Source organism: Lagopus muta, chromosome 2 (genome assembly GCF_023343835.1).
Source record: "Lagopus muta isolate bLagMut1 chromosome 2, bLagMut1 primary, whole genome shotgun sequence".
NCBI classification, from domain to species: domain Eukaryota; kingdom Metazoa; phylum Chordata; class Aves; order Galliformes; family Phasianidae; genus Lagopus; species Lagopus muta.
The window spans coordinates 64,638,090-64,664,856 of NC_064434.1; the positions used below are offsets into that span (position 1 = coordinate 64,638,090).

The 26,767-nt window shown below is 42.8% G+C and overlaps 1 protein-coding gene across 1 annotated transcript in view; it reads left to right on the plus strand.

Annotated features, from left to right (window-relative positions):
• The window catches only part of FNDC1 (fibronectin type III domain containing 1), a 65,377-nt gene that overhangs the window by 2,048 nt on the left and 36,562 nt on the right, over positions 1-26,767 (plus strand). The window contains exons 2-5 of the mRNA XM_048936315.1: positions 22,794-22,997; positions 24,798-24,896; positions 26,014-26,128; positions 26,444-26,631. Coding sequence (XP_048792272.1) covers positions 22,794-22,997; positions 24,798-24,896; positions 26,014-26,128; positions 26,444-26,631 — 606 coding nt within the window. The remainder of the gene's footprint in view (positions 1-22,793; positions 22,998-24,797; positions 24,897-26,013; positions 26,129-26,443; positions 26,632-26,767) is intronic.

The window sequence follows — 26,767 nt, forward strand, 5'->3', positions numbered from 1 at the left end:
AGCAGTGGGGCTCCTGAAGCAACAGGAGGTGGCCTGGGAGGTTGTCTGCTGTGCATGACCAGCGTGAAGCCGCTGATCTCAGGTTTACATTTTTGTCTATGTGTTTGCTATACTTTCTCCGTGCTGTTGGCTCAGAAAGCCTGCAGCTTGTGTTGAGTGTTCGCAGTCTGCAGTGCCAAGATAAGCATTGCCAAGATCAAGACAGTGGCTTAGAAAGCCCAAGATTTAAAATTGAGAAGGGCTGAGATGTTTTGTTTTGCTGTCTGTTCTCTGGGTCTCAGGGACACACGTTCCTAAGCTTTTCTCCACGCCCTTGAATATTTGGGATCTAGAGGGTTGGCAGCTTAGCCTGCATCTCCACAGCCTGCCTCTGCACTAAAGGGGCACTTACACCAGCAAGGGGTTTTGCACTGGCTTGGTGTCTGTCTGAATTCCAGGAAGCTCTGATCCCAGCCCCGATTTATTTCCAACTGCAGCACTTGCTGGTTGCACCCTCTCATGGGATAGTAGCACTCAGGTGCTCTGGAGACTAACAGGCACCTGGGGAGTATCAGATTTCGTGGGTAACTTCAGAGAAGCCTATAATAAATAGGATTGTGTGCCTGAGCACTCAGCTGCTATCAAGGACAACATCAAAGGTGTTTTCATGGTGACTCCTTTGTTTTGTGGTGTTGGCAGCCTGGGGAGTGGGGAGGTTGTGGTGACTGCCACCATATCCCCAGCGGGACCTTTGATGTCATCTGAGTATCCTCTACCCCTCCATGCTGTGGGTCCTTTTCTCTCTGCTACTCACATCTCTGTGGACCTCTCCTCCCACATCCCTCTCTCCCATGGCGGGCAGCTGCTGGCTCTCTGATTCATGCAGCTCAGCCAACTTCAGTTCCTCTTCACCAGCTTCCAGGGTGTGCTCTCAGGGGTGTAACACAGGGCCCTCTCTCTGCTGCTCCTCCAAGCTTCTGCAAAATTTGCACATTTTATACAGCCCAGGATGGTGCTATGGCTTGTTACAGGGATAACAACAATTGTGTCAGTGACAAGGGTTCTCCAGTGCTTGTGTAGTGGCAACAGGACATAAACAGCTACCACAAATGAAGGGAAATGATCTATAAAAGCCAGAGCCTTTAGGATACCTGTAGGCCCTGGATTTCCTGGTTCTCCAAGTCCTTGTGGTAAAGGAGCCTGTGCAACTGCATTGTCTCTGCAATCGGTTTGTGTATGTAGCTCTGTTTCAGTGCAGGGCTTGCGTTTGGCAGTATTGGTTTATACTGGGAACAGGCAGCAGCAGCCCTGAATAGTGGAGAAAGTTAACAAAGATGAAGGAATGACCCTAGTCATGTAGAAATTGTATGCCTTAAGTAAAGAGCTTGTGCTAAACTAATGGATTATTATTGATTACCGCAGAGGAAATACTGAAATGGTGCTATAAGGAAGTTAATCCAAGCTTCTCCTTGCTGTGGAAGGAAACCTAACATGTGCATCCAAATTACATATGAACCTCTTAGAATGGGGTCTGGAGAAGTGAGCATTTTACATCACCCCAATTCAATGAGTAACTCGATCATCAAATCAGCTCTTCATTAAACAGAACAAATTACCCTTTGAGGACTATGGAGTGTGTTCCTACTACATCATTCCAGCATAGCTATTTCACTGTTACTCATCAAGTCTTTTTGGGCATCTCGCATCAGTCTCTGTTCCAGCAAATCTTTCCGACTGCTGTATTCTTTTGGCGTTATACTGATTATTTTTCCAGTAAAGGAGTCAGTCATTCTTAATATATATGTCTGCTGTAAAGTAAGAGGCAACTCTTCAAATGGATATTTGTCGTCATGTTTACTGTATAGTTGGCTGCAATATTTTTGGCTGAAATTCTTGTTTGGAAGAAAGTATGGAATTGCTGGAGCTGGAATGTTGGTTTTACCATTCGTTTGTCTCAAAAAAAAAAAAAAAAAAAAAGACAAAAGAAAGAGAAACTGAATAGTCAACATCATTTACCTGGGTGTTCTGTAAGGGCATGCTCCATCCCTCTATTCAGGCAGATGGAAGGCCAGATTTGGATGCTGCTATTCCTGCTGGATAGTGTCTTGCTTTATGTGGCAGCTCCACTGAAACACATCACAGCACCAGTATCATGCCCTGCATGAACAACTTAGCTGCGTTTTCGCATAGTCTGAATGTCTTTCCCTTTCATCACCTTTTGAAGCTGTGCTGAGTTTGGTGACATAATTGTGTGGGGTTTTTAGTGCTGGATCCTTTGCAGATGGCCCCTCAGCTCAAGAACAGAAGGGCTGCAGCAGCTTGAAGCCAGCTTGGCAGAGGGCACTCAGCATTTGCAGAAGTAGGTGCTCTGGGTTATGTGTTTGCTGTGCTGTGATCAGTGTCAGACAAGCTCTGTATCAGCTTCTCTCAGAACTGTGCCATCAACTTACTGTTACTGGTCTCCCAAAGTGAATGTATTATAAACAATTAAAGAGCAAATGGAAGTGATAGAAAGGCTCCATCTGGCTCAGATGGACTGGGGCTTTAATGTGATTTTGGGCTGTATATGTTTTTTATATATGCATTTGCTAAATGTCTGAGATCTTATCTCAGGGGCAGAAGGCTGGAGATAGCAGACTTGGTTGTATTTATGTCAGAGTCATCCAAACTTTCAGGGTGATAGCTCATATTTCCTTAGCTCCACTTTATCTGTTCTAAAGACCCAGTGCCTGAGTGATGCCCAGCCTCACCCTCTGTTCTCTTCCACTTGGAACTCTCCCTGGAGGACAATAGTGCAGGGATTGAGGTTCCCCTCTGTGTTAGGAAGCAGATTGTGATTTTTGTCCCAAATGTAGACTCCCTCTGTTTGATGCTATGATTTACTCAGTGCTTGCACACCTGCTTATCTGCTGAAGTGGTGGTCCTAGGCACAGGTGAAAGAAAAGGATCTGGTTGCAAGTTTGTATCCAGAGAGTGGTGGTCAACTGCTCAGTGTCTGGATGGAGATGAGTGATGAGTGGTATCTCTCGGGGATCAGACCTAGGACCAGTGTTACTAAACATCTTTATAGTGACATCAACATTGGGATTGAGTGCACCCTCCTCACCTTTGCAGATGACACCAAGCTATGTAGTGTGGTCAACACAGTGATGCTATCAGGAAGGGATCTAGACAAGCTTGAGGAGTGAGGCCAGGTGAAACTCACAAAGTTCAACAAAGCCAAGTGCAAGGTCTTGAACCTGGGTCATGGCAACCCCCACTACCAATACAAGCTGGGGGATGAAAGGATCGAGCACAGGACTTGGGGTGGATGGGAAGCTGGACATGAGCCAGCAATGTGCCCTTGCAGCCTGAAAAGCCAACCATACCCTGGGCTGCATCAAAAGAAACGTGACCAGCAGGTCAAGGGAGCTGATCCTGCTCTTCTGCTCTGTGTTGGTGAGGCCACATTCCAGAGATGTCCAGATGTGGAGTCCTCAGAACAGGAGACATGGACCTGTTGGTGCAGAGGAGGGCCACAGAAATTATCCAAGGTTTGGAACATCTCCCCTATGAGGACAGGCTGAGAGAGCTGGGGCTGTCCAGCCTGGAAAAGAGAAGGCTCTGGGAGGGCCCCTAATTTGTTTGGTTTGTGAGATGGTTTACTGTTGATCTAGGTACTGGTGGTATTGTAGGGTCTTAAAGATCTCTGTGATGCTAGAGCCCTCTCCTCAGTTACAGAGTGAATATAGAGCCCTCTCCTCAGTTACATTGTGCCAGAGGAGAAAGGAAGAGCTGCACTTGCTACGCGTGGTGTGAGGACCTGAATATCTTCACCTCTGTGGTGGGTCCACCAAGGAGGTCCTGAATGGCATCCCCCCTTCAAGAAATGGGTCAGTTCCCCCAGAAAAGAACAGAAAATGAAATGCAACAGAAAAAGTAGGCTCTTCTCTGGCTGCACAGCTACAGCAGTGAAAACCTAGAAAGTGTGAACAATCTTAGGAAGCCAAATATTCTCATTAGCTGTGCAAAGCAATGTAGTGTTTTGTTTGCAGTGCGGTGTTGCCCATGGCAGAGCTCTGGGCTCCTGCTGTTTGCTCCTCCTGGCTGCCATCACTTGAGGCAGCCCTGGGATATGCCACGTCAGGAATGCAGTGGGCATGGCGTGCATCTCAGTGTCAGCCTTTCCAGACCAGCATGTGAGTGGCTGTGCTGATGGTGTAAGGTAGGTGGGAATGAATGTGAAACCTTGGAGAAGTGTAAATAAATTTTTAAATCGCCACTATAGCAAAGCTAAAGGAGAAATGGCTTTGTATTTCTCACATCCCTCCCTGGGATGACAAGGGGGCTGTCCCACACTGTGCTGGCACAGGAAGGCTGCCTTGGACATGGCAGCGTCTGCACAGCCATGCACTAAGAGAGCTTCCAGGAGAGTATGTACTCTATGCTCTTCATTGGACTGAAGGAAGCAACACCCATATTTGTGTCAGGGCAAGAGGGAGTGAAAGAGAAAAGAAAACAAGTTTTTCTCCAGGATCAGCAGTGGGATGGGAGCATACTGATAGTGGATAATACAAGGAGAAGGTTGCATGCAGAGAAACTGAATGAATGAGTCCAGCTAACTGGCTTGGTTGGCTGTGATGGGAAGAGGTTTTGGGGTAGCTTTGTTTAGGATTCTTGTTGGTCTATGATCAGAGAGGATAGGAGGGAAGCAGAAAAGCAGTTCCTAAATTAGGGTGTGTGATAGATACGGGTATTCTGAGCAAACGCATGCGGAGAGCAAAGTGTGTTGATGTCTCAGTACAGTAAGAGATTTTTGTGGATCTTAAGAGTGCACTTGTTTTGAGAGCTGGCACCATGGAGAAATGGCCTTATTGGGAGCACTGCAGGGCACTTGTCTATTTGGGCTCAGCTGACTTGCCTAAAGGAGAGGGGAGATCTCTTGAGCATACATTTTAAGACAAAGAAGGAAAAAGGATGATTTTTGAACAAAAAAAAGTTTGGCATTGGTACTAATATTTGCATTCTGATAGCTTTTGTAGTGCTGTCTCTTTTTTTTCTCATCGGGAGTCAGGATTGTCATTTCCTGGAGATGCTCTGTGATTAGGTGGGTTTAGATTCTTTTGGGGTGTTTGTTCCCCAATGCAAAGATATCCTGGGTGGGAGAATGGCTCTGAGCTGGGCTTCCATCAGGACTTTTTGGTAAGAAGGGTGAGAATCTTTTTATTTTTTGATTCAGGCAGGCAACACAACTGCATACAAGCATCTTCATAGACAGTCATACACAAACCATGGGCTCATTTCTGAGCATCCAGAAGTAAGGATGTCAGTGCAGTGAGGAGTGCTGGAGTGAGAATTCAGACATTCAGCTCCTGTTGAAAGACCTCCTGATGCTTTCCTGGTGAGGACAAGCATCAGAGTAGCTGCTAAGTAGCATCATGTTTCTGAAAGACAGGATGCCTGAAGATAGTGGTGGGTCATGTTAGCACATTGCCACCATTCAACCTGTTGCTGTCCTTGGAGAGAAAGGAGACTTCTTCCTAAGGCCAGTGTCTTGCAGAACATGCTGCTAATAATTGCAATAAGGGTGGCAGAAACAGACTGTAATCAAAATCTAAGAGCTCCCATGAAATTAGCCAAAGGGTTTGCAAGATTTTGAGCACTGATAAAGGACCTGTTTGGTTCTTAGTGGGCCCCCAGAATTTATATCTTAAGCTGTTTGTTCTGTATTGATATTTTTAGGTTTTATTTTCTTACTTTTAAAACGTTTATTACTTCTACAAGCATTCCCTGTAAAAATGGAGAGGGCAAATATTAAAACTGAACTGTCTGCATGAGCCTTTAAGTATTTCAGGCTGTGAGAACTGTGTTTTCAAGGAGCTTCACTTCTTTAACAAAACGTTTGTGCTTCTGAATGGTAGCAGATGGCAAACCCAGATGACAGTCGCAAATTGCTTAAGCTGTGTGTAGAGCAGTGCAAACTTTGTTGCCTTGCCAGTAGGATGCAGCCTTGGTTAGAGGGACCCAAGGTAGGGTTTGCTGTCCCAGTAGAGCTGCTTCCTCAGTGTTGAGCATACAGAACTTCACAATCCAGGCTGCCTGTAACTATGTTGAACAGCATCTTGTGTATCATGCAGGTATAGTCAAAGCCCTGTGATGGTGGATTTTCCTGACATAGAGTTTTGGGGATGGTTTTCAGCAGGAGCTCATTTTGTTTTCTAGCTTGACACTGGGGTAAGAGCAGCTATTAATTACCATTTTATTTTTTCTGAGTTTTCTGACCACAGTTGTTCCTTTCCCTCTTCCTTACTCCTTTTGTTCAGTTTTTCTTTTCCAGAATCATGGCTCGGATTGTCCTGCCTTAGGGTGATTTTATTTAACCAACAATTACTGAAGTACTCCTTGAAGACCACAGCATAAGTTCACAAACAGAAACAGGGAGCAAAGAGCAGATTCTACTACATTTGCTCATGCATATTATTGTTACTCTGTTAGTAGATTTCCTGAAGCTAATGCTGGTACATGCGACAGGACACAGTCTTACTATCACTGAGTGGATATAATCTGAAACCAGATATAAAAATGGTGCAGAGCTCTATGATTAATTATCTTCTGGAATATTTAAAACTCCCTGTGTCTTTGGAAAGTCTAAAACCCCCATGGGAAGGCTGCTGTAGTATCCTAAAAGCCAACTTCTGCCCTACTTCCCTTCCAAGCAGCGTGGCCAGTGACTGTTTTGCTGAGGACAATGGCAGGAAATTGTGCTGTAGGCAAGATCTTGCTGGACGTTGTTACAGAGCCACAGCATTTCTGTGCTTAGGATGCAGTGATGCTGTCACAGCTCTATGTCCTGGAAATAGAAAACAGCTGATGCTGGCTGGCAGACCTGTTGGTGGTGATTACTGCCATGAATGGAGAGGACTTTCTTCATTATAAAAGCAAATACAAAAGAAGATTTTTATGAAGGGTATTCATGTCAAGAAAAAAAAAAGTATCTTCTGTCCTGTACCTCTACTTTCTTCTTTGTAGCATCAGTAACTCCTTTCCTTCCACTCCTTCTGCCAAATCTTCCACATTGGCTGCAATAGGGGTGCAATAATAACAGCAGGCCACTCTGCAGACTGATAACGTAGCAGTCTACAAATGGCTTTGTAGGACTCTGTATATAGAGTTGTAGATATTTCTAGGCTAAGCCAGGGGAGATGTCAATGGATTCTCTTTCACAAACTTGCAGAGATGTGTGTCTTTTCACTACATTCAGCTGCTCTTCAAGGGTTTTAATTGGGTAAAATCCCTGCTGAGTCACCCCAGCTAATAGTTGGCAGACCACAGTATGTAAAGTGATGTGACTGCAGGGGGCTGTGGCCGTTTGCCTTGACAGTATGTGCTCGGATGTTATAGGACTGGATATAGAGAAATGTGGAGTACAACCCTGGGCTTTGCACGAAGACATTACTTTGGATCTCACTGATGGTGTTTTCTTTCTGAAAATGAAATGAAATAGGAAGGTTGTTTATCACTAAGGAAAGTCTGTGCTTATCTGTTTCTTCTCTGAGTCCAACCTAGTGTAGAGTTCAGAAAGACAATGGTAAAATTATTCTGCATTTTTTTCCAGTATTTATGAGTTTCAAATTTTTGGAGACTTGGATTATGTGCAGCCAGTTTCCTGCTTCAGGGTACAAACCTGTGCATGTATTTTTTGAAAGGGCTTTTGCAATAAATAATGTGTAATAAAGTTATTTAGAAGAATCAGAGCTGGTATTAATTCAAGAGGTGAATTGTGAGCAGTTGTATATTACAGGTCATTAAATAATGTTTTAATGCTTTTTATTTATATTTCTTTTGTGAATGGGAAGAAGCAAGTTTAATTGTGTTATTTTAGGATGTACTTTTTCCAATCTTTTTGAAGAAACTTAATCTCTAAAAGCTTCTAATGAAAGAGCAGAGATTAGTGCAGAGGCAGTGTTTTGTTCTTAGCAAGCCTGTGCTTTGGAAAACTCAAACTTTTCTGATTTATGAAAGGTTTGTAATGTGGAGAATATGTGGAGAGTTTTAACTTATTTTCCTTCAGTGCATGATGAAGCTTGAATTCCTACTTTCTGACTTTGCGAGCTTGAGGAATTTTTGGCAATTTCTAGTGGAAAGTTAAACGTACATTTCAGCTAGAGATGGAATGGAAAAACTTTACATAAACATGTGAATCTCTGGTAGATTAAAAAATCTATGCTACTTTACAGGGTAAGGGAGCAGGTTTAGCATGTATTGTGGTGGGTTTAGGGAGAGGAGTAAATCAGCCCTTCTATATATGCAAGTTCTCCAGAGCTTACAGGGAGGGAAATTTTGGTGAAGTCTGTGATTTACATAAAGAAATGAGACAAAACCAGAGCCACACCATCCAAATTGACAAGACTTTGGGTCCAAAACTAGTCTTTGCTTCAGAAGTGCCTCACTGATTGTTTTTTTTGGGGGGGTGGGGTGGGATCAATATTATGGTGTAGGTACCTGAAGAACAGTTGAAGCTATGAGTTTTTGGCTAGTTACAGCTTAGCACTTAGTATTGTTTCCACAAGTGACTAGGGTAATTCATTTAGTGGGCATTAAGGTACCTAAGATGAACTCTTTCTTCAAAGGTTTTGGATAATGACATAAAGAGATGAATGTGGAAGAGAGGTGTTGATTCCCACTTAACATGGAATCCCAAACCAGTGCAAGAGGAGCAGCATTCGTCTCCTGCTTTGTGGATCTGCCATAAAACATCCCAGCAGCCAAGAGCTGAACAAAGTTTGGAAGGAAATTGTTTGAATGGGTGTATTTCATTGAATGAAACTAAGCGTAGAAAATGAGTAATGTGAACTGATGGTATAAAACCTTGAGCTTTATGAGTGTGAGTAACCACTACTTGGTGGGGATGGAGTGAAAGCTGGTGTAGGCTGGTGTACCACCTGCTGTGAGTTTCCATAAGCCTTGTCCATATTTCCCATCAAGATAATTATGTGCAATGTTTCCTTCAGCCTTTGAAGGAGCAGGAGCATGTTCTTTACTCCACTGCCTCTGTAATGTGCCAGTGATTTTAATGAAATGGCACTGATGTGAAAACAGAGCAATGGAATGGAGATTTAAGTTCATGAGAAATGATCCAGGTGTACAGCACAAAGATGCTTCTATGGTTTAGCTGGCCTCTTAATGAGCAGTGCAATTTTCATGGGTGTGTTTTACTGCTTGGAGATCGATGGCCATGGCTGCAGGCAGCAGGATGGGGGTTTGACTCATGAAATTACATGCTCAAGCTCTGTCCAACCTACTTCAAAGCTAACTGTGGGGATGTGGCATGGAGAGGGAATGCATGACAGCCTAGAAACAATAACCTCTCTCTTTTGTTACCTGGCCTGCAGGTATTTTTGGAGGCCTACTCCAGAGAAAGAGGCTGACTCACCTGCAGACAGGGATAAAGACTTGTGGACAGGCTGTGATGAAATGATGCCCAGATGAAGGTCCAGACTGGGCAGAACAGCATCGTGCAGGCATCAGTGCTGGAGAGAGCATCTATGTAGTTGTAGGATTGTTAGCTCTATGGCAGTATTTGCTTTCTTGGCAGAGTTTTTGAGGTTTCTGATGGGTGTAGCCACAGAGTGGATAACGGCTCTATGTCTCGGGCTGCATGGAGGAGAAAAGACTCTGGGAGGACCTTATAGCAGCCTTCCATTACCCGAAGGGGGCCTATGGGAAAGCTCAGGAGGGACTTTTTATACAAGCATGTAGTGACAGAACAAGGGGAAATGGCCTTAAACAGCAAAAGGGTAGATTTGGACTAGATATGAGGAAGAAATTCTTTACTGTGAGGGCAGTGAGACACTGGAATAGGTTGCCCAGAGAGGTTTTGGATGCTCCCACCCTGGAGGCCTTCAAAGCCAGGCTGGATGGAGCTTTGAGCAACCTGGTCTAGTGGGAGGTGTCCCTGCAATTGCAGGGGGATTGGAACTAGATCATCTTAAAGATCCCTTCCAACCCAAACCAGTCTATGATTCTATGGAGTACTTATTAAGGACAACCCTGCAAAGAAGAACTTAGAGGTCTTGATGGATGAAAAGCTAGACATGAGCCAGTAGTGTGCTATTGCAGCCTGGAAGGAAGGCCATCAGTATCCTGGGTAGTATCAACAGACAGGTGGCTAGCAGGGAGAGGAAGGTGATTGTCCCTCTCTACTCTGCCTTTTTGAGGCCCCATCTGGAGCACTGTGTCCTTGCCTGCAGCCCAAGTATAGGAGAGATGCGGAGCTGTTGGAGTGGGTCCAGAGGAGGTTCACAGAGATAATCAAAGGGCTGGAGTACCTCTCCTATGAAGAAAAGTTGAGGGCATTGCGCTTGTTTAACTTGGGTAAGAGAAAGCTTTGGGGACACCTCATAGGCAGCCTTCCAGTAGTTTAAGGGAGCCTTCAAGCAGGAGGGGAACGAATTTTTTTTACGCAGTCTGATAGTGATAGAACAAAGGAGAATGGCTTTAAGCTAATGAGGGAAGATTTAGGTTAGATGTTAGGAGAAAATTCTTTACTCAGAGGGTGGTGAGGTGCTGGAACAGGTTGCCCAGAGAAGATGTGGATGCCCCATCTCTGGAGGCGTTCAGGGCCAGGTTGGATGGGTCCCTGGGCAGCCTGATCCAGTGAGTGGCAGCCCCACCTATGGCAGGGGGTTGGAACTAGGAGATCTTTAAGGTCCTTTCCAAATTAAGCCATTCTATGATACTTCATTTTAGACTATTTAGATATTGAAGTTAATGTACTCTCAGGTTTGAGTGACAGGGGAATATGATTATGAAAACCACCATGGATCAGATGTGAAAATAATATGCAGACAAGAGTCATATCCACAGTGTCAAATGACACAAGCTTTGAAGGAGCTCTTTTTGTTCCAGACAATGTCCTGCAATGGCATGAGGAGCTTGATGTGGATTCATGTTCTGATTTCCTCCAGGACATCTCCTGGCTGTCAATGAATTCTGACTAGAGCTAGGAAACAGCTTGTGAGAAGAGAATCTAGAGGAAAACAAACTCTATTATCTTTATTCTTTGCTTCTGACGTGTTTCTGGTGCTGTCAGATTAAATTCAGACCTCACCACTTAGGGCACCTTTGGGCTCTAATTTATCGCAGAAACAGAGCTTGTAAGTTGATATTTGTGCTCTTTCTGTAGTTGGATGTACACTGAAGCTTAGAAGTGTGAATTTCTTGCCCATCTGGTTGGATTTGAGAGTCATCAGAGCCCCCAGCTGAAGCAGCCAGGAGTCTTGAGGAGCAGTACAGGGTCAGCACTGGGAAACCTTGGGTGCATGGCAGATGAGAAGCACCAAATTCCTTCCTTTGGAAGGATGGGCAACTGAAAGGATGTGCTTGGGAGAATAAGATGAAATTGATGGCTTTATCAGGTCCATTGACAACTTTTCTTTTAATCAGTGAGTTCCGCTTTTTGCAAACCTAATTTCCTGTGACAGGTGTGTTAAAAGGAGAGGTTTCCTCCCTGAGGTCAGGGAATATCAAGTCAGACTTGGAGTACCACAGAGTTCAGAAACTCCTTACCTGCTTCTCTTTTAAAGCCTAAAAAAGGTTAAACAAAGTCAGTAAATAAAGATTAAAAGGATACTTGCATATACAATTGAAAGTTGCTTGGCTACTAGAGATTTGAAATTTAATTGCTATCAAAAACTCGATGGTCGTAAGCCTAATTCTGTTGATGGTAACACCTAATAGATTTGTGCTCTTTGATGGTTCGCCACACTCGCAAACAGTTGATGTTGAATTTGTGGCTTTGTCCTCTGTGGGGAGAAGGAATTCTTACCTTCTTAGTCATTCTGATAGTGCTTCTGGCTGATATGGTTGAACCATATCTAAGAGAATGATATAGTAGAAATAAAGATTACTTTTGCCAAGTGAAGAACTTCAAATGTAAGCAAGCTAATAATATTACAACCATGAAGCATGCATTGAAGAGAATCCATACTCGAACTTAGAAAGGTTCTAGCATGGAAAACAGAATAACACTAATGTGCATTAAACAGCAGGTGGAGGAGATGCATCTGGACAAAGAAATGACTTGAGTGGTGGATTTAAAAGCCACTTTCCGGTACTGCTTTTGAAGTTGGTTTTGAAGCTGGTTTTAAAAACACTTCTGAAATGGTTTTGCCAAATGTTCAGCTTTTTCCATTTCTTGTCTGTTAGGGAGTTGAGAATAATTAAAGTTTTTATGACATACATTATTCTCTAAACATTGCTCCATTTTCTTTTCACAATTGAAGATTTTACTGTAGGTGAGTTACAGTTCTACATATCATGTCTAATTTTATAGTCTGTGCTGCACCCATCTCCATCTCATGATCAGCACCTGGAAGTTTTCATTAGGCCTGGTATTGGAAATGGTTTCATGTTTTATAATCCCAGACATGGCTGCTGAGTCAAGCAGGTTGCCATAGTTCTCCAGGAACTGAAACAGTGGCTTGATGTAAACCATATGCTCTGGAGCCCAGGCAGCCCGCTTTGTGTGGGTTGCAGCAGGGAGCCCTGGGGCCTGAGCCGTGCAGCCAAGAGAGGCCAGGACTCTCCTGCTCAGCTTTGCTGGACTGCTGGAGTGAGTTTTTTTTCATCTGCACCATGAATGGGAAGTAGCAATGATTTGCTGCCTCCTCCTCTCCCTCCAGAGTGGGAGTACCTTACAAAATAAACTGTGTGCTACCAAGGTCTCAGCTTGAAGAGCGCTGAAGAGCTTTGGATGAAGTCTTGAATGAAAGAATTCAAAGAGAGATACTTTTAAGTGCTTGTCAGACTGCCAGCTGCCATGTTTTTACCCCATTGCCTTGGTTGTTTCTGAGATGTTGTCAGTGCCTTTTGTAATTGTTATTCTTCAGGTAATCAGAGCTGAGCTTTAATCCATCCCTGCATTTCTTTGCTTGGTATAACATTGGTCTTGTCTTGGGATCTTTGTAGACAATCTCTTCCCAAAGGGTACACTCCAGATGGCAACTGAAGCTTCTCCATCTTCTGTGTTGACAGTTCAAGCCATCTGGTTAGAACTACCTATTTATCTGTGGATCTTGTTATCTGTAGATAATAGGGAATCAAACAATTGAGAAGGAAACATATTTTTGCATCCGTTAAAAAAAAACAAAAACAAGAACAAAAAAACCCACAACCTCCCTGAATATATTGCATTGACTTAAAAAAATAAAATCTAATAGAGTGTTGTATTGAATAGGGAACTATTGATTATTCCTCAGAAAATACTGATGTTCAATAGGAAGTGCCCCTTGTGGAGGTTTTGCAAGTGTTCCTTATGGGAATTCCAACTGCAATTTGGCCCTTTATTTTCAGAGACAGAACTTAGTGCCTCAGTCCCCAGCCACTGTGATGTTTTTTGTTTCTTCTAGTTCTGAGGTCATGTTTTAGATCTCTTAATGTCTTTATGTTTCTTTGGTGGACCTGTATCCTTCTTAAAACATAGTGACTGGCTGTAGAACACAGTTCTTACAGCAGCAAGGCTTCATTGCACTGCAGGTTAGAATAATCTCCAACCAATACAGCCAGTGTTACACTGATTTTTATTTATTTTATGGTTTTGTGTTGTCACTTTGGTCAATATGGGAGCAATGACAATGCTGCTGCTTTGCATGGCATTCTTCATTTCATGTTTACTTCTTTGTGATGTCTTTTTTAATCTTCCAGTGTATATTATAAATTTTGTCAGTGCATATAGATATATCTGCAATTTATATCCATGTATATATAACCACAGGGAAATGTTACACTTGCAAACACACACTTATTGAATGTCTTTATTATTATATGTGTACCTCATTTTTCATGAATGTTGGTGTTGAAAGCTTTGAATTCATGAAACTCCAAGTTAAAGTTGCAGTCTTATCTGCACAGCGGTGCTGAAGTCTTTCCTAGAGGAGCTGAGAGTGTTGAGTCTTCATCCTATATCAGAACAGCTTAGCACTGCTCTCACGGAGAACTTGTGGAAGTCTGCTTATGTGGTTAGTTCAGTAAAAAGTCAACTCAGAATAAATGTTAATAATACGATTTATGGACTTGGCTCTTTTTCACAGTCTGGAACAGCATTTGGAATTGTTTTAGCTGGTGGATGCTACCATAGTAAAAGTATGTACATCTGTCATTTTGGATTCCTTGGAAAAAGCAGGAATGATTCTGTCATCTGCGTGGATGTCATGGTCACACAGAGTTGTGCCACTCACAAATCTTCTGCCTTTTCTTCCAAACTTACTGATTGATAGCCAAGAAGAGAATGTCTCGCTGTAGTGCATCTTTTTGGTAAGAGAGATGTGAAGCTTGCAGAGCTGGACACAGATTGTGACTTTGAACACGATTGCTCACATAAGTGAATGGATCTAATGGTAAGGATGTGGAAAGGGGATCCAAAATGGAAAGTATTTTGAAATAAACTTGCAGACCCTTTTCTTTCCTTCTTCAATGGTAGATGTGCTTCTCATTCTCTTAAACCCCTCTGCTCTGAATGCACTGTGAGGTGTGTGTGCACATTTCCCCTTTCCTCCCAAACCTTCCCTCTGCTCTTCCAGCCCTCACTCCTGGGGCTGCTGGGGAAGTGGCCCTGCCTGGTGGGCACCTGCAGACCATGGCAAGGCTGTGGTGTGATTTTGCAACCCCTACAACGTTTTGGGGTTTTACCAGAGGAAGTTGGCCTTGGTGATTTGGTCACTGGAGATGCCTCAACTGAAGCCTTCAGTAACTTGCTCTCTGCTGTTCTTAAGTTGTAATTTGTCTGTTAAACACATAGAAGTATGTTGTTGAGTTTGCAAATTGCAAAGTCCTACTTTACTTGGCATTCAGAGGGCTCTTCTGAGAGTGCCCTGGAAACTTCTGTTAATGCTGTCAATTTAAGGAATGTCTCCTGGATGCTAGGTAACTCTTCTACGGATGTATAATAAATAGCTCTGTGTAAATCAAACATTACCGTTGGATAATGGTCCTCTGTCCAAAACTCCTTGCTGGAGCCTGGTGAATTATGGCACACTTTCTATTGTGCTTTGCAGGAACTAAAGTGTTCCAGTTCCTGCTTTCCATGGCCAAGCCCAAGTGTGTGGATACGGGTTGAATGAATTTTCTTTGTGAAACAAAGGATTTGTGTGTCACTTGCCTCTGCTACTTTAACTGTTTGGCTTATTTCCAGGAGGAGATCTGATGCCGAGCATATGAATTAGCGGCATTAAATAAGCCAATCAGTCCATGCAGGGTCAAGGTTGATGGTGCCTACTTCCCAGTAAGCCTGAGGCTGGATTTTGGCTCCCATTTCAATCCTATTTTCTCTAATTGGATAATTCCACTTTTCCACGCGTTAAGTACCTCAATGCAAGGAAGAGCCCTGCTAGAGTTAGTGCCACACTGTGTGATGTGGCTGAGCTAAAGTAAGTCAAGGACAAGGTCTTGTGCAGTTGGAGCAGGCAGTGCATCTCAATTCAGAGGGCCACATCAGCACTGCAAGAGCTGGCTCACCGACTGCAGGAAATATCTTTGAGGAGTGAACTCCGCTCAGGATGGCCTCAGTCCAGCCCTCGATGAAGCTAGTGGAATTGCTCCCATTTTCTCAATGAACCTTGGATCAAGCTATCAGCTCAAGAAAAAAAAAAAAAAGAAGAAAAAAAGGAAAAATCCACTAGTATTCTGCCAAAGTGACACGGTGCATTAATTTTTGGGTAGGAAACAAATGTCTTCCTGTATTATTTTGTCTGTTCTTTTCTGCTGATGTGGCTTTGGGATAGCTGTGTGAAGATAAGTAACACTGAGAGCATGTGAAAGCAGGGAACAAAGCAGCCGCCCCTGCACGGATTGCTGGATGAGGAAGGTAGTAGTGCTTTCTATGCTGCCACTCAGTGATGGTAAAATGTGGCTTTTCTTTTGCTGCTGGATAGAAAGCCTTGAGCTACACAAAGAATTGCAGAACTTTAGATGCTTGGCTCTGCTACTGAAGTTTTGCTCTCTCCTTTTTCAGATTCATACTCTATTTCAAATTGGATGGAAAAATTAAATGATGTATCCAAATTGTCCCAACCCTTAAAACCCATGCATTAAGTGGTTTACCTGCTGGAGGACTATGGAGAGCCATGAGGAAAACAACACCCATTGCGGGCATGAAATGATAGGAGATCATGTTGCAAAGCATTTTTGAAAACAATAAGCTCTTTTCCTGGCAGAGGTTTGGCTGTGATACAGGCCTTGGTGCATGAACACACTTTGGCTTTCCTGGTGCCTTCTGTGGCTGCGTTTGCCACACATTACAGACTTAAGTGTCACCAAATGTACATTTCTCAGCAGCTGCATTTAGGGGAGATTGATATAATAAGCTATAGAGTGTTGATGTTTTATGAAGAGTCTTGCCTCACAAATGGAATTCATTTTAGAGCTGCCAACTAAAGAATCAAAATATAGTGCCTTTCTTTTCTGTTTGTTTTCTGTCAATTTTTTTTAATACAACTACAACTGATACATTTATGTCTTCTCCTCACAATGGCAGGACTTGAACACTTAAGAGCGCATGGTATCCAACAGCATTATATCCTAAAGAATTATCTCAGAGATGTAGTAACCATAGCTGGTTTCTAGCATTGGTGATGGGTCTTGGGAGGGAAGCTGTAGGGCGTTGATAAACTGAATTGCTGAGCTCTGAAACTGGATAGCTCTTGCAATTTGGCAGTGGTGCAATGTTATTATCTCAGAGGACAATTGGTTGCGCTCAGGGAGCAGTTAAGGACTTCTTAAGACAAGGATCCACTCTTTCAGGAGGGTGAATGAACTGGGCAGTTTGGCACATTTTATTTAGTCTTCCTTGTTTTATTTTTTATTTTTTGGTAAAGGAGCACTGGTCTCAAATCCGGAGTACAGAATCGATCAGCCTTATCTGAAAACCTAACATATTAAATATCTTTCTATCTATAAGAAATTCCACCAGCTTACTGTTACAGTGCAGACATGATGATTTTTAGCAGAGCTGTCCATGTCAGGATTTCCTTCCCACCTGGCATTTTTGGTCTTTGCTAATACGTGCGTTTGATCACTTTCTGATGAGCTTGTTATCTCCAAGCAATGTCTCTTTTCAATCTGTTAGTTTGCTAGTTTGTGTCACTGTGCTTAGCCTCACAAACTTCTGCCTGGAATGAAGAGATTGGTAGATGTTTATAGACTGTATGAATGTTGTCTACCATCTCTGCCAAATACGTGTTCTCTCTGCAGCGGAACACATTTTATAGGTCCAGTTTTCCAGGGCTGAAAGTAATGACATATGGGGAGAAAATGCAGAAAAGTTCTTGCTGACTGCGAAAGGCAAAAGCAAACATTTTGCGCTTAGATTTGTGGTGGTAAATTAACAGCGCCCAATTTTTTTTTATTTTTTTATTTTTTTGGTGGATTCAGATTTCAGCTACTTTTTACATTCATATTCTAATTGGTTTGAATTGCTTGGGATATTTTTTCCCCACAGTTACAGATTGATTACTAGGGGTCAGTACTTTCCTTTTCATCTGGAGCTAATCTGTTTTTCCATTGCTCGATAATTGATGAGGCCTTCTGAAGAATCTGTGTGATTTGGCAAGTGCAAGCTGCCTCCTTGTGTGGTTGTTTAGAGGATGTTTTATCCTCAGCTTAGACCTCAGACTCTGGGCTTACATCATTTCTAAAACGTTCTCCCACAGTCCTGACACACACAGAAACTTTGGCAAAAGTAGCGAATGCTTCAACTATGATAAATCAGTACCAGCGCTTTAATCAGCCCTGCATTTTTGGGTCCAAGATACAATATACAAATTCCTGCAGCCGTAGCTAATATTTCTACACTGAAGACAGCACAGGGGAGTCACTCATTCTTATTTTCTTGAATGTAGAAAAGGACTTGATTTTGTTTTAATTGCAGATAGAACTTTAGATGAGGTCTTAAGATGGTTAGTAGTTAATCTTTGTAGTTTGCTCAGAATGGAGGTCCACAAAACTGTTGAATCGGTTTTCAGGCAATAAGCCTGGTCGTATTTGCAGGCACAAGTATTGGGGAGATGGACAAGTATAAGTTTTCAGTTCAGTCAATTGCTTGGTGGTCGATCCCAAAAATTATTAGAAAATAATGGTCAGGAGTGAATGCATTTGCAGTGTTAGTCTTTTCATTGCTATGCTTTTGGAACCTCATCAAGAGTTTGCTGAAATCCAGTTGAATTCCTGGTGTGCCGGAGTAGGTATAAACTGGGGAACAATAACTGCAGGCTTGTGTGCTTTTATAAATGTCAGATCTACTGTGTCTCATAGGAGAAGTCACAGGCACTGTCATAGCTGTCAGTTGTTCAGTTTTCACATTGATCTGAAGTATGTATCTTGTATTTGGACCTTTTGAAGTTATCTTTCACTGAGGATTCAAGCAACTTGCCTACATTTAGACCACTGCAAAAGACAAGGAGAGATGCCTGGCTGGATCAGCCTATAGGCAATCCAAGGAAGTGGTGGAAATGCCCCCACTCTCAGAGACCCTAAAACTGACTGCTCTCACTGTCCATTTTAGGAACTCCATTTTGAAAAGCCCATTTATCTGAGAATGACTCACCAGGCCTGGATGGAGCTGTAGTATTAATGTTGGGAGTGAGCAACAGTGCAAAGCATCCATCCATCCATCCTATGGGGGTATGTTATGCCAGGTAGCGAGCAAGAAATGGGAGTTTCTGTGTGTTTGGATCTCCTGTTGGTAAATGTACTACTTTCTGTATCACTGGAAATGAAAACTCCCAGTTGTAATCCAATGCATCTTTCCTCCCATTTGCAGAAAGAGGTTTAATTTACTGATCTCTTTACCATTTGTTGTTGTACTTGCATAACTGTTGGATTTTTGTGTTTAAGTGAACCAGTTCTTATTGTCACATTAACCTGTTTGGAAGAAACTAGAGAATTTGTACAAAGTCTGGTTGAACGTAGATGAAGCCCAGCATCACCCCAATGGATCCATTTTATAGTCGTCCATCTCTCATTTCCATCCATACTTCTCTCTTGTCCTTTTCTCAATTTCAGCACTGTTTCTTCTCAGTTTACACCAAATTTCCATTTGTATTCATATTTCCATGTTGTCTTTAGTATTACTATAATATCTAATATTGTTGCTATCAAGCAGTTACTTCCCTGGTTCTTCATCATTTCAGCCTCTCCTCTTCAAACCCCATTTCTTGCACCTGTTCTTGTCTCTCTTAGTCTATGACTGAAAACAATGCCTTATTTTTTTTTCCCAAGAGATTTTGCTTTCTTTTGTTTTCTTTAGCTCAGCAAGGCAAATAAACAAACTGCATACTCTCATAAATCCAAGTCCTGACATTTCCACGTGCACATCCAGCACCTGAACCCTAGAGACAGAAGAAGGTCATGGGATTTGACCTTCGTAGTGCTTTGACCTTTCTTTTTTCATGAACTGTGGGCTGTTTAGGACTCTTGTTCCCGAGGAGTTTGGGCTCCCCACAGGAATCACTGCTTTGGGAACTGAATTACTTTGAATGATGCTCCAGATTTATTTCTTCCTCCTACCTGATGTTTAGGAAAATGTTATTATTCAAGTATTTGGGTTTTTTTAATTTTGTGTGTTGGTTGTTTTTTGTGTTTTTTTTTTTTTTTTGATTGCTTGTTTGTTTTTTAAGACAAATGAGCCTGGCCAGCAGGACCAGGCTATGCTCCATAGGGCTAAGTTAGCTTTGCTTGTTCCTCAGCCACTGCAGTCTCTGCATTACTGTTCCCATGGAAATCCATGCTTCTTGCTGGGGCCAATGTGAGAGGAGAGACCAGAGCAGGAGAGTGCACAGATACAGGGGATGTGACAGCAGAAAGCAGTGACTTGCTGTCTATGGGGACTCACTGAGTGGGAAATGTCCTGACTGGTGGAGAGTGGAGAGTCCAGCTTTGTGGTGCAATTGAGCCCTTTGGGACAGCAAGTTTGCAGGTGCTTATATAAGATGAAGCAGTCTTTTTCTGTGTCCAAGGTCAGAGCCATCCGCCATATTCTGGATGAGGTTGATGGCTCCCAGGCCATGGGCTGCAGCAGCATGGACAAGTTTCATTCTGCTGCTCTTTGTTCTTAATGAGAAAGAACTTCCTTGCCTAGCTGGACACGTGCTTCACATAAAAATAGTGTTTTTGGTGGTTCCACGTTTACCATCAGAACTATCTAAACTGTTCTTTGATAGCTCTGCCCTGGATGCTTTCCTGTTGGTCAAACTGTAATGAGAGAAGAATAATAGGAGTGAAGCTAACTAGAAAAATAGAAGCAATGGGCAATAAATGTTGTGCTACAATGAGGAAAATAACTGAACCCTTAGGAAGCACTGGTTTTAAAACCTCAGCTGATCTCCTTCACTCAGCATCAGTGCCGGTAAAATTCTCTTTGCTTAAAGCCACATTTGTTTTAAATTGAATTCTTGCCATATGGCTTTCTGGCTAGGCTAGTTTATTTTGAATCCTTTGTCACTTACAGTTCTCTGTTTTAATTCCAGTTGGAAGCCATGGCTTTTGACTGGTGAAGCAGAGCTGATGCACTGCAGTGTTGCTTCCTGCTCTCCACACCAGCAGGCTCTCAGTTCTCAGCAGTGTACAGGACTGCTGAGAAGAAACCTGGGCTTTTATTACTGCCTTCTGGCCAGAGCTGGACAGCCACAATGGTTGTCCAATGGGACCCAGCTCGTGGAATCATAGAATGGCTTAGGTTGGAAGGGACCTTAAAGATCATTATGCTCCAACTGCCTGCCATGGACAGGGCTGTGACCTACCAGATCAGGCTGTCCAGGGTCCCATCCAGCCTGGGCTTGAATACTTCCAAGGATGGGGCTCAGGAGGGATGCTGAGATGTGAAGAGGTTATGGCTGCCAGCTGCACATGGACTGCTATTAGAAGCTGTGAGAGTGGGGCTTGCCTGGTCTGGCCAAGAGGAAGGTGGAGAATATCCCACAGCAGCCAGCCACTGCTTGAACCAGGACTACAAGAAAGCTGCTGTTTGGTGCTGTTAGGCTGTGTGAGCAGCCACAAGTTGCGGTTCGAGTGGGACATTTGGGAAAACTTTCCCTCTAGGCAGCTGGTGCAGCACAGGAGTGGGCCCAAAGGGAGACTCTGTGAACTCTGCCCATGGGGTTTTGAAGACTAGCTGGCCTTGCTCATTGTTGGAGGTGGTCTGGCTCCTGTCAGACAGGCCACCTCTAGGGCTTCCTTCCAACTTGGATTTTGCTGTCTTTTGTTTCTCCATGGTGATGCTGTGATTGAAGATTTCTGCCTGCATGATCCATGACTGGTGAACTTCCGAAATCTGTGCTCAACAACTGCTCAGGAGAGCAAGAAGAATAAACTCTGTGGGAGCAGGTGTTTAACAGCATGTGTGGCTGAACATTCCTTGAAAAGTGACTGGGGAGCCTCATGAAAGCAGTTATCTTTATTGTACTGATTTAATTGGCTGATTAATCTGGGTTTATAGCTGCTTCGTTTTGTTGGACTGGTGAGAAGCGGCTACCAGGGAGGCACAGTTAAGTCTGTGTGTTTAAAATGATGATCTTGTCTTTCTGTAGGTGAAATAAAAGTTTCAGCAAAGTTTACTGTGCTGAGCTGCTGCCGTTTTTCAGTGCAATGGCATAGATCCCTGGGAGTGTGCTGTTCTCTGCATGTGTTGTATACCTGTTTAGCACTGAAATCTTGCATTTCTCAGAGATTGCAAAGAGAGCTCTGCAAACAGCTTTGGGAGTCACTGTGGTCCTTTCCAAAGAATAAATTAATAGAATAAAAATTTATTGATAGATTGTGAGAAGTTGAAACTTTGTCAGCAGATCAGGACCCAGTGAAAAGCTCGGTTATAGATGTGTCACTGAGCAGGAACATCGCAAAGAATCTGCTTTTGGTGTATGTGGGGACATGGGGGCATTGATACACAGTTCAGGTAACATAACTGGAAATAAGTAGGAGCTCTCAAGCTGGTGCAGGAAAGAGAATTTCACTGCTGCTCTGGCAGGAGGTACTTCAGTGCACTGATGTCTGCCCAGGTCTCTGCAACTGGCTGCTGGTACAGTCCCAGGCTCTCGTTCTGACATTTCTGTAGTTACAGTAGCTGGCTTAGCCAATGGGTTAGAGGGTTTTAGTACAAGCAAACTAGCTGCTTGAGGAATCCTTGCCTTATAGCTTCTTAAAAGAGCACTGCTAACTTGCCAAATGGCTTGCATGAAGTACCTGTTACAGTACAGAATGCTCAAGTGTCATGTAGTGGGAGTTTGTGAAGTCAAGTGGAGGCATTTGTAGAACAGACCTGTTAAATGCAAGGCTGTCAGTGAGCAGAACCATTAGGGAAGGATTTAGGAGAAGAGAACCTGCTTTTAATGTAGATTAGTTTCTAAAAGTTTAAAAATAGTGAAATTGCTCTGTGCTTCATTTTACACTGACCTTTAGCACTTGCCAGAAAAATAATGTTCTTGTGTGCCTGAACTATGGAAAGGGGATTTATAAAAAATGGGGAAAGATTAAACAGGAAAGCTGCAAGACAATCCTGGTTTCTGGCAGCAGTTCTTGTACTACAGTGTGTTTTCACTTTGGGTGTGCTGTACCACTCTGTCTGAAATGCCTGAGAAAAGACATTGTGGAGTATTGTCTATCCTTCTAGGAAAGCTTCTTTCTGCATTTGGGTTTTAGAGCAAAATTAAAAAACTATAAAATTATATTCTTTGTTCTGATGTTATTTAATATGTGTGCTTCCAACAGATGTATGTGGGCTGCTATATATGTCATATGCTTTATAATAACTGTGGTGATGTTTGTGTGTGTTTGCTTACTTTCTGAAGAGAAGGACATGCCAAGCAGACCCCTGAGAGCTCGTGCCCAGTCTCCAGATGGCAGGTTTTCTTTTCGGTGGAGGCCACCTTATGGAGCAGGCTTCAGGGGTCCACGCAGCAGATCGCAGATCCGTGGGTATGGAGAGAGCAGCCGAAGGATGAGCTACGCTCCGCTGCCACAAGAACGGCAAAACCAGGAAGCAAGAAAACTTGGTAAGCCAGATTTTTATGATACCATCTGGGGGAGAACTGCTGCCAGACTGCCCTTGGCAGTGACCCCATCAATTCGTTCTGTCTTTGGTTTCTCTTGCTACATCCGACAAGGCTTTTCTCCTGGCAAAAAAACAATCTTTTGTAATTGCCTGTTGCTGCTACGTGGCCGTAGATGATGTTATTGTAGCCATCAGAATTATTTCCTCTTATAAATGAAAATGTTTGCTGTGTGTTTGGTGTTACATGAAAATGTGATTACCAAGCTGGAAAGCATAGTAAAATATATTAAAAAGAGGCCATGTGTAAGTTACCTGTGTGAATAGCAGAGGAAGGGCAGAGAAGAGGCATAGCTCAGAGTCTCCTCACATGGTGGGGGGGCACCTCTCAAATCCACTGTTTCTTCTTCTCTTCTTAAAAATTGTCCCTGCATTATTTCAGACCAGTGGATAAAAAACACTCACATGTTACCATGTTACCCTCATATGCCCATGTCCTCAGTAATTTCTTAGGGAGGTTCTGACCACTATCGTTGTATGTGTCAGATTGGTCTCTGCTGTGCTTCCTGTCCTGTCCTGCCATACTGTGATGATTTGCATTCCTTCATTAGATCACATGCTCTTGACCTAAAGGACTTCCAGCTAGCTGTAACAGTGGCGTTTGCAGCAATCTTGTTTCTCTATAGGCAGAGCATCTCTTTTTGGGTTGTGTCATTCTCCTACCCGTCTTTGTCCTGTATGCTCTCTACCTTGAGTGGGCTCAAGGTCTGCATTCATGGCTTTCATTTTAACCTTCTTCTTGGAAGTTTTAGCTGCTCTTTACTGCTTGGATGCATTTGCTTAAGGTTAAAATTCTTAGTCTCTCCTGTATATTGGAAGCCTGTCCCACAGACAGTTTGGTTTTGGATTACAAGACTGGTGATGGTTCAGAAATCACATATGACTGCCAGAATTCCTGGCGTTGTAATCTAAATATCTATTTCCTCTTTTATTTTGTTGGCTTAGTACAAAAAGAACATATTTATCTTGGTTTATCCAAGGAGAGAGAACTTCTAGGTCACCTTTATCAGTTATTCCAGGGTTTCACAGCCTTTCCTAGCTGGGATCTCCTAATTATTCTCATCCCTTCTCTTCACTTTTCATCTTTCTGCCAAGACCAGCTCTGGAAAGAGACTCACTGTAGCTGGAAGTTCTTCCACATCTGTACAAATGTTGTGTTGGCAATCCAGTTCTCTTCTGGTCCGAGTTTCTCTGTAGTCCTTGGCTGCTGTGTTTGCTGCTCCTGCTTCTGTTTCTTACGCTTTCATCCTTACTCTAAGTTTCTTCAGGCTGAGGTTGTCTCTAGGTGTTACGTACTGTGGGTTTTTGTTTTATCTTTTTTCTTTGGTCGTGATTTTAGAGGGAATTTGGTATCATAGTGCATCTTGATGAGAAATTCTTTGTAACGTGGTTTTAACCATCTTCTTGTTTTCGTTCTTGTATATTACAGTTTTTTCAAGATGGAGAACAAATGTTTTTTAAATAATCAAATTCTCAGGAGAGGAACTCAAGGCTTGAGCATAGAAATCTTGTAATGTGTTTTTTTCATGTTAATCATTTGCTTTCCTGCTTCTAGTACCAACTTTATTGTTCTTACCATATGCATTCTGAAACTTATGAAATAAATTATATGAATCCAAATAAATTACGTATCCTTTCGTATCTTAAAAAAGAATAAAATGGATTTTTGCCTGTAAAGTGTTTGTTGGTTTTTTTTACAATTATCAAGTTTACAGAAAAATCTGTTTTTCCCTCCCATGTACAGCCTCTGAATCAGTTCATGTGGTTTCTTTGCCATCACGGAGTACCCAAGGACGCAGTCAACCTGTCTATAGGTCATCTTTAACTAAAAGGAAAGTCATAGGTATGTTTCTTTCACATCAACTGTCAATTCCTGGAGACTTTTGAATTGAGATAGCTTTGTGTTTCTTGACTGCAAATGCTAGAGATAGGTTTCTCTATGTGGGTTAAAGTGCTTGGTGGTTGTCTTTGCTTCTGTGTCTCAAGCAGTATTAATAAAAAAACAGAATCCCATAATATGGTTGAGTTTTTGTTTTTTTTCTTCTTTATTTTTTAATCTCCTCTGCTGTAGCTATTGGCAAACATTATGAACTGCAATAACCCTATGAGAAGGCTTGATTAAATGGAAGCCAGCACCTCCACAACTAGATGCCTTCTTGTCACACCTCTGCCCTGTTTTCTGCAGGGTTGATTTCCAGTCAGCCCAGACAGCAAAGTCATAGGAAAGTGTTCACTTTCCTTTGGAGGGAAAGTGTTACATATACTGTAGATGGGATCAAAAAGGATGAGTGAATTTCTGAGTCATCTCCTTGCCTATGCCACCTTCTTGCTCCCTCGCATTATGATTAGAACAGTGTAGTGTGGATGGATTTGTTTCAAGTATTTTGATGGTGATAGAAAATGCCTTTGTCAGAACTGGGAGCTATGTCTTATTAAAATCCCATCTTCTCTATGGAGGTGTTGCCATCCACTACTCATGCTTACTTTCACTTTTCGCATGCTCCCATTGCAAGCAACCACTTTCAGGACAAAGGCAGAGATTTCCACTTCTGTGGCTTGTTTATGAGACACTGCTATCATGAGAGGTAATGAAAAATGTGTGTTCTTTGTGGATAGGTCCTCTAATCCACTTTTCAGTAGTAGATAAGAACTCTTTGCCAGTGTGCAGGAGAGTTTGTTTACAATGGAAAATCTTGTATTATCTACATTAATAGCCCATTTGAAAGAAGTGTGCTTTGCAGCTGCTTGCTTGAGCAAAATATTAAAGGACTACAGAATATATGAGTACTTAAGTCCTGTAAGCAAATGCATGTGCTTTTCCACTACTACTGTCTTTGCTATGCATCCATGCTGTCTGCCTATTATAGCATGAACTACTAGGGTTTTCGTTTTGTTTTGTTTTTTAAATGGGATCTCCACTATTCTTATTATTGATGTGCCATTTTATTTTCTCATTTCAGAGGAGGAAGAGGTGGAGGTGGTGCAGGACATAACTGTTCGAGTGATGTCCTCTCAGTCTGTGCTCGTTGCTTGGACAGACCAACAGTATGAAAGGCAGAAGGCTGCAGCAAATAGGTAGTTAGCCCGTGTGTCTTTGTCTGAATAGACACTGGAGGTGAAATGCTGACAGTGCAGCAATGATTAGTTCTGCATTTATTTAATAACAGTTGGTAGCGGGAGCAGTTTCACTTAGGGCACAGGAATGTGCATGTCTCTGTGACAGTGGCTGGTAGGGGGTGCTTCACCATCTGGAGGTAAAAGTAAGCAGAGAAACCACGGTGGGATGGTGACTAGGCAGCAACATGGGGCTGGGACCTCGGGGGCTGTTGCTTTCACTCTGCTAATGTGCTTTGTGTTTGAACTTTTGTTTCCTTGTGTGTCTGATCCCAGACAGTACAATGTTCGTTATCGAGAAAAGGGAGAATCAGCAAGGTGGGATTACAAGCAGGTGTCCAACCGGCGGGCGCTGGTGGAGAACTTGGCACCAGACACCATGTATGAGTTTGCTGTCCAAATCTTGGAGGGAGAAAAGGAAGGCAAATGGAGTGTGTCTGTCTTCCAACGAACCCCAGAGGCGGGTATGTATGGAGAAGAACTAGTGCTGCTGCAGTGAGATGAGACTGGGAGAGGTGATTTGGGTATATTAGAGGAACAGCACTGCAGCTTGGACTTGCCTCTTCCTTTGGATGCATCAGCCTGACAGAGATGCAATAG